The sequence below is a fragment of the Nicotiana tabacum genome, chromosome 2, assembly GCF_000715075.1.
Source record: "Nicotiana tabacum cultivar K326 chromosome 2, ASM71507v2, whole genome shotgun sequence".
Taxonomy (NCBI): Eukaryota; Viridiplantae; Streptophyta; class Magnoliopsida; order Solanales; family Solanaceae; genus Nicotiana; species Nicotiana tabacum.
This window is the reverse complement of record NC_134081.1, coordinates 95,405,562-95,426,211: the sequence shown is the minus strand read 5'-3', so window position 1 is coordinate 95,426,211 and position 20,650 is coordinate 95,405,562. Positions and strand designations below refer to the sequence as shown.

Sequence of the window (20,650 nt, the reverse complement as noted above, 5' to 3'; positions counted from 1 at the left end):
CATATCTAATGTTCTATAGTCGACAACAGGGAAGATTGATTGTATTTAACGAAATTAAAATAGAGAAATTACAATGGAGAAACTAAGGAATAAAATAGTAGCAAAGAAGAGGATGAGATACCAGACGGAATGGTGATGAGTAGGACACAAAATTCTCTTCACAATTCACATAACCTCTTCATACTACAGAGAACTATATTTAATTTTCCTCTTAGAATTGTCCAATAGCCTTTCGACAACACATTTTACCGATCACCCAAAAATAATTATAGCGCTTAGCCAAATATTTAAAAAGTACATATTGACTATGTATAAAGTATTTATATATATATATATATATATATATATATATATATATATTTGTTGTCTATTATTTTTTGGGATCTCTTTTATCAACTTGGATCCCACACATAGTCCAATAAACGCAATTTCACATAGTCCAATAACTGCAGTTTCATTCATTTGTGTAGCCATCCGGGAAAAACTAATGACAATAGGTAGCCACAAAATAAATCATACAATTAATATCCCAAAACTAATTAAAGGGCTAGCCCGAGACCACTGCCACTCTTCCCCCTCTCTATGGCATCCTCCTCCGCTCTCTTCGCCGTTTCTCTGCCGCTGTCATAATTCAAATCATACCATCCATTCATCCTCACCCAACACCACAACCACCACCTCCTCAAAACCCTAACTTCCTTCTCCCTAAGCGATCATATGCATTTTTCTTAGCCGAAGAAGCCGATGCCGAACGTCGTCGTCGCAAGCACCGCCTCCGTATTGAACCACCAATCAACGCTCTCCGTCGTGATCCACTCCCGAGGGGATCTCCTTCACCTGACGACCCTCTTTCCCGCCTTCCCGATACCACGTCGGCACTGACCGGCCACCGACTTAATTAACCTTCACAGTAACGTTCAGTCTCTCATCCGCGCCGGGGATTTGGAATCCGCAACTGACGTTGCTCGTCACGCCGTTTTCTCAAAAACACTGTCGACTGTATTCACGTGTAATGCTATCATCGGTGCTATGTATCGCGCCGACCGATACAGTGATGCTAAGGCGTTGTTTCAGATTTATCCTAGAACTATGCAAAGTGAATTCAGATTTTGCTCTGAAAATCGAATAACAAAAATAGTAACGCACTTAAATTAAGTTTGGAATAACAAGTCTATTGTATATACATTATATAGTAATAGTCTATTTTGTATATATTTTGTAAGAGTGACAGTGTATTTTTTAAGTGTCACTATACAAAATATATATACAAAATAGACTGTCACTATACAAAAATATATTAAATAGATCACCACTATACAATTTATATACAATAGACTGTCACTATACAAAAATATATTAAATAGATCACCACTATATAATTTATATACAATAGACTGTCATTATACAAAATATATACAAAATAGACTGTCACTATACAAAATATATACTAAATAGACATTTCGTGCTATTAGATATAATATGTTTGGGCCAGAGGGCCATTTCGTATCAATGAGGGAAAAACATGAGCTATTAAAATTTTGAGGGGTTATAGAGAGTAGTTTTCTCTAAATCCTCTCCAGGCCCAATTACTTCATCTTGATTTGGCCCATCTTGCATGTTCACAACTAAGAGTGTATATAAGTCGGGTTGGTTGAGATTTTTTATTTACCAAATCAAACCAATGTTGTCAGATTTTTAAATCTATAAACCTAACCAAGCCAACAAAGTCGGGTTTTTCAATCTCGATTTTTTTTGGGTTTATTTTTCCGGCTTTTCGGATTATTTCCTTGGTACGTCTCCATAGCACAAAATATATAAGTTGTGCTCCAAATATTTCTTTAATTCTAGTAGGATACAACTATATAATGTATTTTTCAAGAAAATAACACAATAATATGAGATGAGTCATAGCATTGTACTAAAATATTCAATAATAAAGACAATAAAATCCATAAAGAAAATATTACTACCTAATACGACATAATAAATATTAACATAATCTAAAGTACTATATAGGTCATGCTAAAATAAGTACAACTAATACTATTATTTACAGAACTAAACACTAAAGAAAAAATAAACTAAGTTATGCATTTTTATTATAAATCAATACAAAACTAAAAAAATAGATATACAACACTATTTTCATTTTTAGTGTTGAATTGAATTTCCTTTGTTAGCATTAGTATTGATTTGAAGTTTATTTGAATTACTACTTTTATGGGCTATAAAACTTATTGGACCATTCAATAATGTTAAGTCCAAACTTGAAATAATGTGTTTAAAGATAAATCTATGAAACATTTAAGAAATATTTATAAATTATATTACAATAAATATTTTTTAAATTTGTATAAATGTAATGTCGGGTTGGTTTGGTTTCGATTTAATTTTTTTTTAGTTGAAACCAAACCAAACCAAACCAATTATAGTCGTTTTTTTTCCAATACCAAACCAAATTATGATTGAGTTTTCTTTCCGATTTGACTCGGATTATCTATTTGGCGCGGTTTATCAGTTTTCTTTGTACACTTATATTCACAACAATGAAAACAAGAAGAAGAATTAACCTAAATAACACCTAAAAAAGGGCAGCCCGGTGCACTAGACTCCCGCTATGTATAGGGTCCGGGGAAGGGCCGGAGCACAAAAGTCTATTGTACGCAGCTTTATCCTCTAATTCTGCAAGAGGCTGTGTCCACGGCTTGAACCCGTGACTTTCTGGTCACATGATAACAACTTTACCAATTACGCCAAGGCTCCCCTTCCATGTTCAGAACAATGTATCTGTACGAAATGATGTAATGATTTAATTAGTTCCACACAAGTGATGACTAGGGCAAATAAAGAAAACAAGTGATGACTAGCCTGTAGTTTTATCACGACTTCAAGGAAGCAAACATAATAAATTCAGTGGGTATTAAACGTCAAAGACTTGAAAGAATACAAAGCGTTTACTGACTCGAACTCTGAACAAGACACGGTGCGGGAGTTTGGTCTTTAAGTCAGAATGTCCCTACTCTCGACTCTAACTGATACTAACGTTGAATAGTTTGACTTGCTTGACTTATTATTTGGGCTAATTAAAGATGATCATTTTTGTCATCTTAAGTTTGTGGGGGTTCAAAGTTATACTTTATGTTAATGTATTAAAAATTAATGGTGAGAAACTGAGAATCTCTTCTACAAACAACCATCAACTCTCGAAAAGGTCGTGTACACGAGAAAGTTTAGAAAGAAAAGGACACGAGGGTAAAAAGTATACTCCAACTTTACAAATTAACTACGAGAAGTCAGCATTTGGGGTGGGGGGCTCTTTACAGCTAGGAAGTGTCATATTAGAAATATTTTGCTTCTTTTAATTTCACATACAACTATTTTATTGTCCTGCTAATGAGACAAATTAACATTAGTTAGGAATATTTAACTGATAATATACTAGACAGCGATCATTCAACTTCCTTAATGTAATGTCGTGGCGGCTGTCTAAACATTCCTAGAAAACAAGTAGTATAAGGTTTTTCCACGCTATTTAAGGATAAGGAGAATTAGATCACTCAAAACTTAATTGTAACCACACATCTTCAAGTGTCGAACACGTACACTATTAATTTAGCCTCGCAACCTTGAAGTTTCGAAGACAGTCCAAAACTGAAGTTTTGAGGAACAAGGGAAGATGAAGGTACTATATATTTATAGTGTTTGCGTCCAACACATGCACAACAAAGTTGTAGCTTAATTAGTAGAGTTACTGATAATTTGTTATTTCTATTTTTCTTAATATAATGCAGCAAAAGGTGGTTCTTAATGTGTCTGTCAATGGATGTCAGCCTCGTCCCAGTCTGAAGAAGTTTGTTTTAGGTTGTTTGGTACCTTTCCTGGTTCAAGAAGCTGCTACATGCAAAAATAAAGTCATGTCCATTGCAACAACTTTATCAGGTAACTAATTAACAACATTATTGGGCTCTTTAGCACCAAAAGCATAGTAAAACCTTAAACTTTTCTCATGTACATGCTGAGCATTTAGTTAGCTAAAACTAATAAGTAGTAATATGGGCTTCGTATTGTCAAGAGTGTGACCAGCTGATCATCTAAATTCTTAAGATGTTAAGACAGGCACATTTATTTATGGAAAAAAGGGTCAAATATACCTAAGTAATTTCGAAAAATATGTAAATATATCCTTCGTTATACTATGAGTCCAAATATACCTTGTCGTTATACTTTGAGTTCAAATATACCCCTCATTTAAACGGAGGGACACGTGTCATCGTCATGTTGGCCAATTCTAAATATCTTCTAATTAATTAGAAAGACCCATACCCATAACAATACCCATAACCATACCCATTACCCATACCCAAAAAATAATTTCTAAAGCAATGTTTTTTAAAAAACTAGAAAAAACTGAAATTATTTTTACTAAAAACTAAAAAAAAAAAATCTTCAGTTTTTACTAAAATATTGCTTTTAAAAAAGCTGAATAATAATTTTTTGTAAAAACTGAAAAAAATGACTTTCCTAAAGCAGTAGACTACAGGTGCATTAATTTTAAAAAAATGAAAATATTTTACAAAATCTGTTTTTTCAGTTTTTACACAAAAATTGCTTTAAAAAAACTAAAAAATATTTTTTTGTAAAAACTGAAAAAAAAGACTTTCCTAAAGCAGTGGACTACAGGTGCATTAGTTTTAAAAAAACAAAAATATTTTGTTGAATCTTTTTTTTTTCCTGTTTTTACAAAAACATTGCTTTAGAAAATTGCTTTTTAGTTTTTTTCCAGTTTTTACAAAAAAAATTGCTTTAGAAAATATTTTTCAGTTTTTTTAAAGCAACTTTTTTTGTAAAAACTGAAAAAAAAAATATTTTCGTTTTTTTTTTCCAGTTTTTAGTAAAAAAGAAATTCAGTTTTTTTCAGTTTTTACAAAAAAATTAGTTTAGAAAATTGCTTTTCGGGTATGGGTAATGGGTATGGTTATGAGTATGAGTCTTTTTAATTAATTATGAGATATTTAGAATTGGCGAATGGGACGATGACACGTGTCCTTCCGTTTAAATGAGGGGTATATTTGAACACAAAGTATAGCGACAGAGGTATATTTGGACTCATAGTATAACAAAGGGTATATTTAAATATTTTTCGAAAGTACATGAGTATATTTGACCATTTTTTCTTTATTTATTTATTTATTACAAACCGAAATAGCATATCTCGTATCAAGCTAGGCCTCTTCAGTTCAGTTGGCCGTCGGATCCCTAAATGCGCTAAGCAATTGACACGTTGCATTTACTTCATAATTTCGTCCTTTATGATCAATAGCTTAGTCCATCATCTACTGGAGCACTTGAAGTTCTTAAGTAAACCTTTACCCAAAAAGGAGAATTGGATTTTCTTTTCTTAGATTAATATATTATCAGATTAGTAAGTTTAAGAAGGAAATTATTACTGCTCGCTATTTATTTATTTGTTTGTTTTGTATTGTTTACGGTTTAAATATAACATGTATAATAAACATTGTAGGGGTGGAGAAAGTAAGTATAGAAGTAGAAAAGAATGAGCTGACAGTGATCGGAGAGGGAATAGATCCAGTAAAGCTGGTGAACATACTTAGAAAAAAGGTGGGATTTGCTCAGATCGTGAGCGTTGGTCCTGAAAAGAAAGAAGAAAAACCTCCTGAAAAGAAAGAAGAAAAACCTGCAGGGGAGCCAGTTCCAGTTCCAGTGCCTGTATTCAATTGTAATACTAATAGAGTAGTTGAAATGTGGGAAGTTAGAGATCCTTACTACTCTAACACCTCTTGCTTTTCATTTTGGTGATGGCTTAGATTTTCTTTTTTTATTTTCAAAAAAGGAGGGATTATTAATGAAACTATATATACATGTACTAAACCATAAGACGTATAATTGAACTGTTACTACTACTTTATATCTTTTGCAGCTAATGTTCCGGTATTACAACGACAAGAAAAACGTAAATTATGAGAATTATTAATCTTCGTTAAGTGAGTCTGTCAAGTGTTAACTAAGGATAAATGAGCTCAAAGTTATCCAAACAGAACGGCTATATTGCTAGCACCGTACTTACTGGTGGTGCTTTCCCAGTTTTCATTTGGTTAAGAACAAAAAGTTCTCCCTCTGTCACATTTTATTTGAAAGGTAAGGGTCAAAATGTTTAATTTTCAGTGTGATTTTGAGCATAAATTCTACAAGTGTTTTCAAACAAAATATTATGAATAAGTCAGCATGGTTAGAATTTTTTTTTTTCCAGAAAATCGTGGTAATGTTTTTTGCTTTGACTCCTCAAATAGTAAGTGTCAAATAAAATGAGGCATAAAGTGAGGTAGAGAGAGTAGTAATCTTCATCTTTGCAGGACGCGTGTTATAGACAAATTTGTCTATTCGAAACTTTTTCCTATAATTTCTCTTTATAGTACCGATTTTTTTTTATTTTTTCGTTTTCTTGAGCCGATGGTCTATCGGAAAAATATCTTTACTATTCGGGATAAAGATAAGATCTACGTGCACATTATCCTGCCCAAATCCCACTTACAATATTTCACAGGGTTGTTGTTATCCATTCGAAACTTTTGGCTTGTTGACTTTTTTTCCCAAAGTAAAAGCAGTGAGCATATATGGTAAACGAAATCTCTCACTACCAAAAGGTTGTGGTGGGATGTATGGTATTTTTCATGTTTAATTAAAAGTCTCGAGCTTGAACCATGAGTATGGAAAATATTCTGATAGGGAGCTCTTCTTCCTTTTATAGGTCTTATGCGGCGCGAATTCGAATCAATTAGACCCCAATCCAAACACTGAGCGGAAACCAAAAAAATCTTTGCATTACTCGAACGGGGTCTTAATGTCAGGACTATTAGATAGTGACTTAGAAAGTCTCAATATATGGAAAGATATAGTAAGCAATTGATAAGGAAAAAAGAAGAAAACATAATAGTAATATCTCCTGTTTGATAAGGAAAGATATAGTAAGCAATTGAAAATTTGCTTCTTATTTACTTTTTTAAAACATATGACAAGTTTACAGGTGAATTTCCTCGAAAAACTTTGGGCTTGTATTCCTAGTTATTGGATAGAATTGTTTTAGTGCTAGTACTACGACAAGTCTTCAGGTTCACCATATCTAATGTTCTATAGTCGACAACAGGGAAGATTGATTGTATTTAACGAAATTAAAATAGAGAAATTACAATGGAGAAACTAAGGAATAAAATAGTAGCAAAGAAGAGGATGAGATACCAGACGGAATGGTGATGAGTAGGACACAAAATTCTCTTCACAATTCACATAACCTCTTCATACTACAGAGAACTATATTTAATTTTCCTCTTAGAATTGTCCAATAGCCTTTCGACAACACATTTTACCGATCACCCAAAAATAATTATAGCGCTTAGCCAAATATTTAAAAAGTACATATTGACTATGTATAAAGTATTTATATATATATATATATATATATATATATATATATATATTTGTTGTCTATTATTTTTTGGGATCTCTTTTATCAACTTGGATCCCACACATAGTCCAATAAACGCAATTTCACATAGTCCAATAACTGCAGTTTCATTCATTTGTGTAGCCATCCGGGAAAAACTAATGACAATAGGTAGCCACAAAATAAATCATACAATTAATATCCCAAAACTAATTAAAGGGCTAGCCCGAGACCACTGCCACTCTTCCCCCTCTCTATGGCATCCTCCTCCGCTCTCTTCGCCGTTTCTCTGCCGCTGTCATAATTCAAATCATACCATCCATTCATCCTCACCCAACACCACAACCACCACCTCCTCAAAACCCTAACTTCCTTCTCCCTAAGCGATCATATGCATTTTTCTCAGCCGAAGAAGCCGATGCCGAACGTCGTCGTCGCAAGCACCGCCTCCGTATTGAACCACCAATCAACGCTCTCCGTCGTGATCCACTCCCGAGGGGATCTCCTTCACCTGACGACCCTCTTTCCCGCCTTCCCGATACCACGTCGGCACTGACCGGCCACCGACTTAATTAACCTTCACAGTAACGTTCAGTCTCTCATCCGCGCCGGGGATTTGGAATCCGCAACTGACGTTGCTCGTCACGCCGTTTTCTCAAAAACACTGTCGACTGTATTCACGTGTAATGCTATCATCGGTGCTATGTATCGCGCCGACCGATACAGTGATGCTAAGGCGTTGTTTCAGATTTATCCTAGAACTATGCAAAGTGAATTCAGATTTTGCTCTGAAAATCGAATAACAAAAATAGTAACGCACTTAAATTAAGTTTGGAATAACAAGTCTATTGTATATACATTATATAGTAATAGTCTATTTTGTATATATTTTGTAAGAGTGACAGTGTATTTTTTAAGTGTCACTATACAAAATATATATACAAAATAGACTGTCACTATACAAAAATATATTAAATAGATCACCACTATACAATTTATATACAATAGACTGTCACTATACAAAAATATATTAAATAGATCACCACTATATAATTTATATACAATAGACTGTCATTATACAAAATATATACAAAATAGACTGTCACTATACAAAATATATACTAAATAGACATTTCGTGCTATTAGATATAATATGTTTGGGCCAGAGGGCCATTTCGTATCAATGAGGGAAAAACATGAGCTATTAAAATTTTGAGGGGTTATAGAGAGTAGTTTTCTCTAAATCCTCTCCAGGCCCAATTACTTCATCTTGATTTGGCCCATCTTGCATGTTCACAACTAAGAGTGTATATAAGTCGGGTTGGTTGAGATTTTTTATTTACCAAATCAAACCAATGTTGTCAGATTTTTAAATCTATAAACCTAACCAAGCCAACAAAGTCGGGTTTTTCAATCTCGATTTTTTTTGGGTTTATTTTTCCGGCTTTTCGGATTATTTCCTTGGTACGTCTCCATAGCACAAAATATATAAGTTGTGCTCCAAATATTTCTTTAATTCTAGTAGGATACAACTATATAATGTATTTTTCAAGAAAATAACACAATAATATGAGATGAGTCATAGCATTGTACTAAAATATTCAATAATAAAGACAATAAAATCCATAAAGAAAATATTACTACCTAATACGACATAATAAATATTAACATAATCTAAAGTACTATATAGGTCATGCTAAAATAAGTACAACTAATACTATTATTTACAGAACTAAACACTAAAGAAAAAATAAACTAAGTTATGCATTTTTATTATAAATCAATACAAAACTAAAAAAATAGATATACAACACTATTTTCATTTTTAGTGTTGAATTGAATTTCCTTTGTTAGCATTAGTATTGATTTGAAGTTTATTTGAATTACTACTTTTATGGGCTATAAAACTTATTGGACCATTCAATAATGTTAAGTCCAAACTTGAAATAATGTGTTTAAAGATAAATCTATGAAACATTTAAGAAATATTTATAAATTATATTACAATAAATATTTTTTAAATTTGTATAAATGTAATGTCGGGTTGGTTTGGTTTCGATTTAATTTTTTTTTAGTTGAAACCAAACCAAACCAAACCAATTATAGTCGTTTTTTTTCCAATACCAAACCAAATTATGATTGAGTTTTCTTTCCGATTTGACTCGGATTATCTATTTGGCGCGGTTTATCAGTTTTCTTTGTACACTTATATTCACAACAATGAAAACAAGAAGAAGAATTAACCTAAATAACACCTAAAAAAGGGCAGCCCGGTGCACTAGACTCCCGCTATGTATAGGGTCCGGGGAAGGGCCGGAGCACAAAAGTCTATTGTACGCAGCTTTATCCTCTAATTCTGCAAGAGGCTGTGTCCACGGCTTGAACCCGTGACTTTCTGGTCACATGATAACAACTTTACCAATTACGCCAAGGCTCCCCTTCCATGTTCAGAACAATGTATCTGTACGAAATGATGTAATGATTTAATTTAAATCTGTTTTGGTGTATTTGACACTTCATTTCACTCGATCATAATCCAACTTAATACAAGTTCTTTGCTTATTAGGCTGGGTCATGTATGTGAAGCGCTTTACAGTGAAGTACTAAAGCAAGACCAAGGTTCGATGGTAACCTACCTTGCTTTTGCCGTAGGAAAAAACCCAAGTGGTAATTTGTTGGGATTAAAAGATTGGTGAATGGGAAATGGAGGAATGAAAGTGAAGAGAAAGTGAGCTCCGTGTTGCTTTGGAAAGAGCAAGTGTCCCTCATTGGTGGCGAAAAAAAAAGTGAATGTGCTTATATTGAGAAAATACTTCTCTTGGTGTTAAATGGGTTGGAAAGAAAGTAAGCCTTGCGCCGTCATCGTTGCTTGCTTGGCTTCAGATTTGGTCAAAGATTGATTGATTAATCTTTTTGGATAAAATTTCTTTCAATTATTTCCGGAATATTTTACATGGGAATCGTTCTCACCTGTTCCAACAGCTATGGCTATTTCTGAAAAATTTGTAACCTTTCAGAAATAATGACAGAAAATGACTATAAATATGTCTTGATCTGAGAATCTTTCCTTATGAAATTTTCTAAACTTCTTCTTCTTCTTCTTCTTCTTCTTCATAATTAAATCATTGTGTGGTTTACAACCTTCAAGTGGTTCGCTGTTTCACCGACGTTTTTAGTATCGATACTCTGGTGAGTTAAATCGTTCTATCCTGGGAGGATAATATTCCAACACCTCGGTTACTTGAGGGAAATAATTTTCTTAAGGACACACAGTGCATTCAATGTGCTCGATTTTATTCCGAAATATATTTACTGATTCTAGTTTTTGATAATCTCCAGTTTCTCCCTATTTCTGTTTTTTCTTGTTTCTATTTTATGTTATAGAAATTTACTATTTCGTAATATTATATTATATTATTACAGATTACTAACAATCTTAAGAAAATTATTAATATATTGTAATCTATATTCTGATTTGGAGATTAAACCTTTGTGGTTTTCTACTCCGCCCGATTTTTTCTATTTCTGATTTGAAGATATAAAAATTTTATCGGAGTATTAAAATTCAGAAACGATTTGAAGAACATAAAAATTTTATCATTTTATTATGAAACAGTATATACAAAACTTCGGTTGTGTATATTAAACGTAAAGTTTATCATTAACTACAATACTGTTTACTGTTTTATTTTCTGCCATTAATAGAACTCTTTTGTTCTGGACAGTGAGAAATGACAATTGATAATGAAAATTATTCTACGACTGTTGTGGCAACGACGATAGCCTCGTCAAGCCGAAGTGTTGTACCACTGGCCAAAAAATCGAGGATATTTTCTGGAGCCAACATCAAAAGATGGCAGCAAAGGGTGTTCTTTTGGCTTACCACACTTGGTATGCAGAAGTTCACCAGTGAAGACCCTCCAGTGTCTGTCGTCGACATGCCAGACAATGAGAAATTTTATGATTGTTGAGGCATGGAAGCAGGCAGATTTTCTTTGCAAAGGCTACATCTTAAATATTTTGGAGGATGACTTGTACAATGTATACAGTGCTATGAATACTTCGAAAGAATAATGGGACGCACTTGAGAAGAAGTACAAGACTGAAGATGCATGCTTAAAAAAGTTTGTGGTTGCCAAGTTTCTAGACTATAAAATGATAGACAACAAAACCATTGGAACCCAATTTCAAGAGCTTCAACTTATTTTTCACGACTTTATTGCTGAAGGTATGGCAGTGAATGAAATATTTCAAGTGGCTGCAATGATTGAAACGTTGCCTCCTTCGTGGAGAGATTTCAAAAACTATCTAAAGCACGCGCGCAAATAAATAAATTTGGAAGATCTTGTGATTTGTCTCAAGATTGAGGAAGATAACAAAATAGCCGAGAAGAAGTCGCGTGAAAATTCAACAATTATTGTTTGTTTATATGTTGATGACATGTTGATAATGAGCAAAGATATGGCAGATATAAATGCTACTAAGCGAATGCTGGCTAGCAAATAAAAGACTCAGGAGTTGCTGATATGATCTTAGGAATCATAATTCACAAGACTCCACAAGGTCTAACATTATCATAGTCTCACCACATTGAAAAAATAATTGACAAGTTCAAGTATTTGGATTTCAAGATTGCCAAGACTGCAATTGACGTGAGTTATGCACTTCAAAAGAATGAAGGTGAAAGTGACTCACAACTGGACTATGCAAGAGTATTAGAAAGTTTGATGTATATCATGAATTGTACGCAACCAAATATAACATGTGCTATTAGCAAACTGAGTCGGTTTACAAGTAATCCCAATCAAATACATTGGATTTAAATGAAACGAGTTTTGGGGTATCTGAAATATACCCAAGACAATGCTTTGCATTATAACAAATATCCCTCTATGATTGAGGGTTATAGTGATGCAAATTGGATCACCGGATCATCTGAAGTTAAATCCACGAGTGGATATATTTTTACAATTGGGGGTGGAGCAGTGTCTTGAAAATCATCCAAACAAACGTGCATCGCCTGTTTTACAATGGAATCGAATTCATAGCTTTAGACAAGGCCGATGAAGAAGCTGAATGGCTCAGGAATGTCTTGGAAGATATTCCATTTTGCCCCAAACCTTTGGAACCTATAAGTATACATTGTGATAGTCAAGTGACAATAGGAAGGGCAGAAAACGTTATGTATAACAGAAAATCTCGTCACATACGAAGGAGACACAATACCGTTAGACAACTACTCACTCGTGGTATTATCACGATTGGCTACGTAAAGTCAAGAGATAACGTATCAGATCCACTCACAAAAGTCCTATCTAGTGAGGCAGTTGAAAAATCACCGAAGGGAATTGGATTAAGGACTAGGATAAGTCATCATGGCGGTAACTCTACCTAGTAGACTGGAGATTCCAAGAGCTAGGTTCAAAGAGATCAAACAAAGTTATGAATGACGGTTCAACATTGTCAAATAACTCAACCCATTCTCGTGATGAAGACACTGTTCAGAAATCAGGGTAAATCATTAAGGTTTTTTTGATGAGTCAATAAAGCTTAAGCTTTTTAATGATTTGCTAAGTCTGTAAGGAAATGACCAGATAGTGTGTCTATAGGATTACACATTTAAAAATCAATTATGTGAGTGTAAAGTGTAAGCCGCTTCAAGGGGAATGAAAGTAAAGGCCCGTTCTCTAAGCACTCATAAAATCAGGCAGTGCCCATGGCTGAAACGAACACAACCGTGAGAACCATAGATGGTTAAGGGTTGATTGTGTGACTTATGTTGTCTAGGTATACAACAAAGCTCGATGGTTCAAAGATATCAAATCTACCCATTGACCGAGTATATCCGATATAAGTTCACTACGAAAATTTCAAAGGGAAACCTACTTATCCAGATACAATTAGTCCTTGCATGTAAATCACACACTCGTCCGTGCATTCCTTTATCTTATAGTCATTCGCCATTCATGTGGGGGATTGTTGGGATTAAAAGATTGGTGAATGGGAAATGGAGGGGTGAAAGTGAACTCCCTTTTGTTTTGGAAAGAGCAAGTGTTCCTCATTGGTGGTGGAAAGATAAATGAATGTACTTATATTGAGAAAACACTTCTCTTGGTGTTAAATGGGTTGGGAAGAACGTAAGCCTCGCGCCATCGTCGTCGTCGCTCACTCGGCTTCGGCCTCAGGTCGATTGATCGATTAGTCATTTTGGACAATATTTCTTTCAATTATTTAATTAATTAACGAAAATTCAACCCGAAATAACCTTGGACCCGCGACGTGATCTGGTCCGTTTCTTTCTCGGATTATTTTAATTTAATTTCCCAAAATATTTTAATGGGAATCGTTCCCACATGTTCCAACAGCTATGGTTGTTTCTGAAAGGTTGCAAACTTTTCAGAAATAGTGCCAGAAAATGGCTATAAATATGCCTTGATCCCAGAATCTTTCCTTACAAAATTTTCTGAACTTCTTCTTCTTCTTCTTCTTCTTCTTCTTCTTCTTCTTCTTCTTCTTCTTCTTCTTCTTCTTCTTCTTCTTCTTCTTCTTCTTCACAATTAAATTCCAGTGTGGTTTATAACCTTCAAGTGGTTCGCTGTTTTACCGGCATTTTTGGTACCGATTTTCTGGTAAGTTAAATCGTTTTATCTTTGGAGGATAATATTCCAACACCTCGGGTACTTAAGGAAAATAATTTTTTTAAGGGCACACTGTGCATTTAGTTGGCTCGATTTTATTCCGAAATATATTTACTGATTCCGGTTTCAGATACTCTCCTTGTTTCTGTTTTATGTTACAAAAATTTACTGTTTCGTAATATTATATTATAGTATTACAGATTACTAACATAATTATCATACAAAAATAAGATTTTATAAGTGATAATGAATTGTCGTTTCCGTACAACTTGTCATCTTAATCAATTCTCTGGTAACCTTTTTAAATTATAAGAAATAGCCTAGATAATTCGTGTCAAAAAGGTAGATGGCAGACTGCTACTCCAGAAAATATGAAATGCCCAATATTATGGGAATTGGGGATGCTTGCAATAAATTTTCAGACATACTAAAACAAACTGCAATCACAAAGAAAAGTAATTAATTAATCAACTGTGAGAACAATTATCTTTGTTCCATTGATTTTTCTTTCCGAATTGTTCCCTATAATTCAAGAGCTTAAGCAACATGTTTTTCGAACATAGAATGATTGGAACCTTTAGGGGATACATTTGATTTTCAGAGGATGTTGTGGATCTTGTTGAAGTATTTGATCGTCAAGAAATGTCCGATCACATCTTGATCTCTTTTTGAATATTCCATGAGTTTATGAAATTTTTGAGATATTTTTTCAAAAAAATATGTACACTTTTTTTATATGTGTGACATAGAGTTAGGGTAGAGTAGCCTCCAAGAAATTCTTGATAAGCCTTGGGGTTTCAAGAGCAACGATTGACTCGTCTTATAGTATATTAAATTTAGAATTTAATCCAAAATTTATATGAGTTTGATCCGTTAAAATTTTTAAGCCTACATGGGATACAAACACTGAGAGAGAATTTGCTTTGCAATGATCCAGATTTATTAGGCTTGTTCTGAAAATAGTATACCAAGGTACAAGATTCCACTTTCTTTTTCCCCTTTTCCACTTGGAACACAAAACGAAGTCGAACGTTGTATTAATTGGTTTATTGTTAATTACATATTTTGTATACCTTTAGGAAAAGAAGAAAGGAAATAGGGTTTTGTGTAATAATGAATAGAATCACGATTACCTATTCATACTTTATTATACAAGATTGTACAATACTTCAAGTACAATTTAGAGTGTCTCTGCGTAGGTTCTATACTTTTTTATTTTAAAAACAAGTCAATTGGTTATAAAATAATGATTAAAAAGTCAATTGAAAAATTGGTTAAAATTAGTTATAAAATTGGTTATAAAATAATGATTAAAAAGTCAATTGAAAAATAAGTCATGATGTATTTTCTCATTATTTAAATTAAAAAATTATAGTTTTACTCTTTTAATATTTTCAGTTGTGTTAATGTATTACTTTTTCTTTTTATACTAACCAAATTTGAATAATAAAATATATTAATTGTATTCCAAAATAGTTGACGAAAAGGTAGTTTTTAGTTCTTTGAAATAATAATTGTGATTTTTAATTATTAAGAATTTTTAACAAGAAAATTTATATTTTATTATAGTTTAATTACATATCTAAATAATTTATTAAAAATAAATTATTCTCTCAATCGCTCTAAATACTAATTGAATTGACCTTAAATTGAAGCATTATAGTTTATTTTAGTTTCTTTTGATATGTTTGACATACTATTTAGGGGTTCTTCACCATAATTATTTGTTGAGCCTTTGTAAAATTAGGTAATTGTATATTTATGTATTTTCAAATTTATATAATATTAAATTCTTATTGAATAAAGGAAGTACCCAACTAACTTCGATCATAGAGGGAGAAATATAATCCTGCATAATGATACTTCTCATGCTTCCTAATATATAATAATTTTTGAAAGAAAATAATTTCCCAAATTAATTGTCTTAAATTTTAATTTAGATTATTCTCAGATCATGTTTTAGAAAGGAAGTCTTTATTATACAATTTGAACATCAATATTCTATAATAAAAAAGGGACTTGAAATTATATTTTATTTTTAAGTATTTTTTCCTAATTTTATAAAGTATTCCAATTGAAATTTAATAAGAACTTGTATAAAATGATATCAATTTATAATAATATAAGAACATCTGAATATAAATCTACATAAATTATCGTCAAGTTTTATATTAAAAGATCTTCTTTACCTGAAATAGTCCATAAATAAGCAAATGAAATAATGTTTCTCAAGGAGATATTATAATTGTTATATATAAATGTATGTTACCATAGTTTTAATCAAATGAACGCTTGAATTATAAAATTACCAAAAAGATAATTATTTTTAGGTAAAAGTACTTATTGAAAAAATATTAATAACAATAATCAAGTGGTGCATTTAAAGAAGATAGTAAAGATTAAATGGGAAGTAGGGTCCACACACAACCAAGCTTTTGAGCCTAGTATACAAGCAAATAGTGCAGTAATATATTTGAAATGACCATGATGCCCTTGGTCGTCCTCTTCTATTTTCTATTTAATATAAAAAAATTGGCCTAAAGTAAATAACTTCAACTTGAAAAAGTCAAACATGCTGGTTGTCAGTTCTATTATAGTATTTATGTTCGACAGGACTAGAAGCAAAGAAAGGAAAAAAAACAAGTGACCAGTGTGTAGTTTTAGGGAAAATACATTAAGTCCCCCTTAAACTATGTTTTTTTCCTTCTAAAAAGACACTGAAAACTTTGAAAAGGTCCTATTATCCCCTTAAATAATTTCAAAGTAGTATATTTTCCCTTTTCTTTGCCAATATAGTTATAAGAAAAAAAGTGCAAATCACGCACCAATTGTTTCTCGCTACGTGTAAGATTCGGTCACTTTCTATTTTTTCGTTTTATTTATGTTTTCATTTTATACTTTCTTTTTATCCATAGATCATGTCAAAGCTCCTCCACAATAGTCACCATACTCCAACAACAACAACAACAATAACAATATAATCCTACTAGTAGGGTCTGTGAATGGTAGTGTGTATGCAGACTTTACCCCTACCCTGAGGTAGAAAGACTGTTTCCGATAGACCCTCGACCCCTCCCTCCAAAAACTCCTACCTTGCTCTTGGGGTGACTTGAACTCACAACCTTTGATTGGAAGTGGAGAGTGCTCAATACCAATATTATACCCCCACTTCCACTGGCCACCACCAAACCATCGTCAAACCACCACCAAATTAACTAGGGAAAATAAAGTACTAATAAAGGTGGGATTTGGGAGCTAATAATTTAATTTCAAGCTGATTTATTAAGACCCCCTCAAAGTTCAAACGTCAAAAGTGATAGTTCAAGGGATTCCTATGTATTCTTGGTAGTTTTATCATGACTTCAGAGGAAATTGATAAGATAACACCACAATCAAGTCGCTAACAGTAGAACGATACATTTTATATTTTTAAATATTTAATTTTAAAATTTTATTTTACTCTTAATGACATACTTTTATAATCACAAAATTCTATCCATATTTAAGATTATCAATTTCAAATGTTTTTTTTTTGCTTCTTAAATTCCGTTGACAATTGAACACCGCTACAGTGGAATACTAAATGCAAAGACTTGAAAGAATACAAAGCGTTTAGTGACTTGGAGTCTGAACAAGATCAGGTGGGGGAAGCTTTGCCCTTAAGTTAACCTAATGATTAGAAGGTGACTCATAACTACTTTCCCACCTTACTTTTATTTGTTTATAATGAACTGCAAATTCTTAAGAAATAATTTATCATAGTACCCACAATAAAGATAGTATTTTGAGAAATTTTGAGAAATAGTTAGTGAAATAAGTAATTAATGATACGGGTAAAATATGAAAAAATATGATCTTCTCTTGATTTAATAGAATTGACAAGAAAAATTAAAAATATATATTTAATATAGTGGACAAGTAAAAATGGACGGAGGAATTAGTAGTTAAATGTGAATTGGTTGACTTGCTTGACTTTTGATTTCGGCTAATTAGCGATGATCATCTCTTCTATACCCAACCATCAAAACTCGAAAAGGTCGTGTTCACGAGAAAAAATATATAGAAAAGATAGAAAAGGAAAAGGACAAGAGGGTAAAAATATATATACTCCAACTTTACAAATTAACTAAGGGCTCGTTTGGTACGAAAGATATGAAATAATTAATCTCGGGACTAAATTTAAGATGAATTTATTTCATGTTTGATTGGTAGAAAATTGCGGTATAATTAATTCAGTGATTATAGTATTTTTTTTTATCCCCATAAAAAAATAAAATAACTAATCTCGGAATAACATCTTTCCAACCAAACGACCCTGAGAGATGTCAGAATGGAGGGGCTATTTACAGGTCGGAATTAAGTGTCATAATAGACACCTTCATTTATGATGTAATGCCGTGGAGGCTGTCTGAATATTTCCTAGAAACGTTTAGTGTAAGCTTTTCAATGTGATTTAAGTATAAATACGAGGACAAGATCAATCAAAATTGTAACCTAACAACCTTGTTAAGTGTCGAAGTTTCAACAACAGAGGAACAATGAAGGTACTGTACATTTATAATCATTTCTTTAGCATCCAAAAAATCAAATGCACAATAAAATTGCAGCTTAATTCTTATAGAATTACTGATAATGTTGTACTGCTATTTTCTTGTTAATATAATGCAGCAAAAGGTGGTTCTTAATGTGTCTGTCAATGGATGCAAGTCTCGTCCCAGTATGGAGAAGTTTGTTTTAGGTTGTTTGGTACCTTGTCTGGTTCAAGACGCTACATGCAAAAATAAAGTCATGTCCATTGCAGCAACTTTACCAGGTAATTAATTATCGAACATTATTGAATTCTTAAGCATCTAAAGCAAAGGAAGACCTTAACTTAACCTGAAAAAGTATATGTTGAGCATTATTTAGTTAGCTAAAACGTACAAGTACTAATATTTGCTTTGTATTTTTAAAGGGTGTGACAATCGCATCATTTAAAATCTTAAAATGTTAGATGAATTAATTAATTTCACGTAAGCACTCACCAAATTACATTTTTTTATCACATTAATGTAGACTTTATTCATTATAGCAGTAACATCACAAACTTTACCTGTTGTAACAATAAAAATATCTTCGCAAGTAGGTTTATCATTATAGTGAATAAAGTTCAATCGTAATTTTGTAACTCTACTATTATAAAATTATATTAATAACTTTACTGTGATAGTGGATAAAAATCGATTTAATGGATAAAGTTTAATAACCATGCATAAAATTAATTAAATGGTAAATTGACATGTTCATTTATTCATATATTTAACGTTGCAGGGGTGGAGAAAGTAAGTATAGAAGTAGAAAAGAACGAGCTGACAGTGATTGGAGAGGGAATAGATCCAGTAAAGCTGGTGAACATACTTAGGAAAAAGGTGGGATATGCTAAGATGGTGAGCGTTGGTCCTGAAAAGAAAGAAGAAAAACCTGCTGAAGAAACAGTGCAGCCAGTTCTAACAGTGCCTCATGTGGTCTGTTGTAATAATAGTAATCGAGTACCCCACATGGTTGAAATGTGGGAAGTTGATCCTTACTACTCTAACACCTCCTGCCTTCCATTTCGGTGAAAGAATTATTATTGAGATTGATTACTTATAAGCAAATTATCTTCTCTTCAATTGCGCTGGCTTGACATCTAGTGTGTTGTATTTGCTTTGTTTACCCTTAAAAATGAGTAATTAGATTTGTACGCGGTTTAAATGATACGTAATTTAGTTCAATACAAACGATTTGAGAACAACAAATAATTAAATTAAAGAGAGAATGAACGATCAAACCAATCGTAATGGAACAATCAAGCCTGGTCTTAAGTTGAACACTAAAACCCGGCCTCGATCGAACCCTCGATATGGGCTCGGTTGCAATTAAAGAAGAGAGTAACTGAAGAACACTTTGAATAATAGCTAGAAGACAAAAATAAACTTTTATTGCTTTGATATGCGTGTCAACAGTATGTTAAAATAAAAAATTCTCCCCTTTTTATACCAGGAGAATTTCAATTCTAGCACAAGTCTAAATAAGGTAAAAATCTTTTATTTCCGGTAAATGACGACCCGTAATTGATATCAGACGAGATTTCCGCCGTAATATTCGGTTGAGGGCGAATATTACGGCTCCCTACTTGTCATGCTCAACTGTTTAACTTTTTTCCGTGGTCTCGAAACTGTACTTGGTCTGGATCCGTCATTTAGCCGTACCCGATCCCAAATGCATCGTTCATCCCTCCTGAGCTCCTACACGAGGGAAACTTCGGCTTCGCTTGAAGTTGTGTTGGACCGTGCTTCCCTCTCGTTTCTTCATTGGGGAATCGGGGGTAACATTGTCCCCGATTTTACCCGCACACATATAGTCCCCTCACTTTTTGGAGAGTAGATTTATCGAAGCGACGAGAAGTGATTAATTGATCCCGATTCCTTCTACCGTATGCTACAACCGGGTCGACGGGTCAGTGAAACATCCTATCAGTCGCGTCGTTCTAACTTCGGACACGTGTTAGCCGACGGTTGCCCGTCCTCGAATG

At 33.0% G+C, this 20,650-nt stretch overlaps 2 protein-coding genes across 2 annotated transcripts; both read left to right on the top strand.

The window, feature by feature from the left end:
- Positions 1-3,524: 3,524 nt before the first annotated feature.
- On the top strand, positions 3,525-5,926 carry LOC142172689 (uncharacterized). The gene is made up of 3 exons (XM_075236362.1): positions 3,525-3,682; positions 3,792-3,939; positions 5,522-5,926. The coding sequence occupies exons 1-3, from the start codon at positions 3,677-3,679 to the stop codon at positions 5,815-5,817; spliced, it is 450 nt and encodes a 149-aa protein (XP_075092463.1). The 5' UTR covers positions 3,525-3,676; the 3' UTR covers positions 5,818-5,926.
- A 12,579-nt stretch (positions 5,927-18,505) lies between these two features.
- LOC107828788 (heavy metal-associated isoprenylated plant protein 47-like) lies at positions 18,506-19,788 on the top strand. Its single transcript, XM_016656159.2, has 3 exons — positions 18,506-18,641; positions 18,766-18,910; positions 19,408-19,788. Exons 1-3 carry the CDS (start codon positions 18,636-18,638, stop codon positions 19,695-19,697), a joined length of 441 nt encoding a protein of 146 aa, XP_016511645.1. The 5' UTR covers positions 18,506-18,635; the 3' UTR covers positions 19,698-19,788.
- The last annotated feature ends 862 nt before the right edge of the window (positions 19,789-20,650 follow it).

What these genes read in the sequence shown, in the direction of transcription:
- LOC107828788 (XM_016656159.2), top strand. An exon ending in CATTGCAGCAACTTTACCAG is followed by an intron (nt 18,911 to 19,407) that starts GTAATTAATTAT and finishes TTAACGTTGCAG; the next exon opens with GGGTGGAGAAAGTAAGTATA.
- LOC142172689 (XM_075236362.1), top strand. An exon ending in CATTGCAACAACTTTATCAG is followed by an intron (nt 3,940 to 5,521) that starts GTAACTAATTAA and finishes TAAACATTGTAG; the next exon opens with GGGTGGAGAAAGTAAGTATA.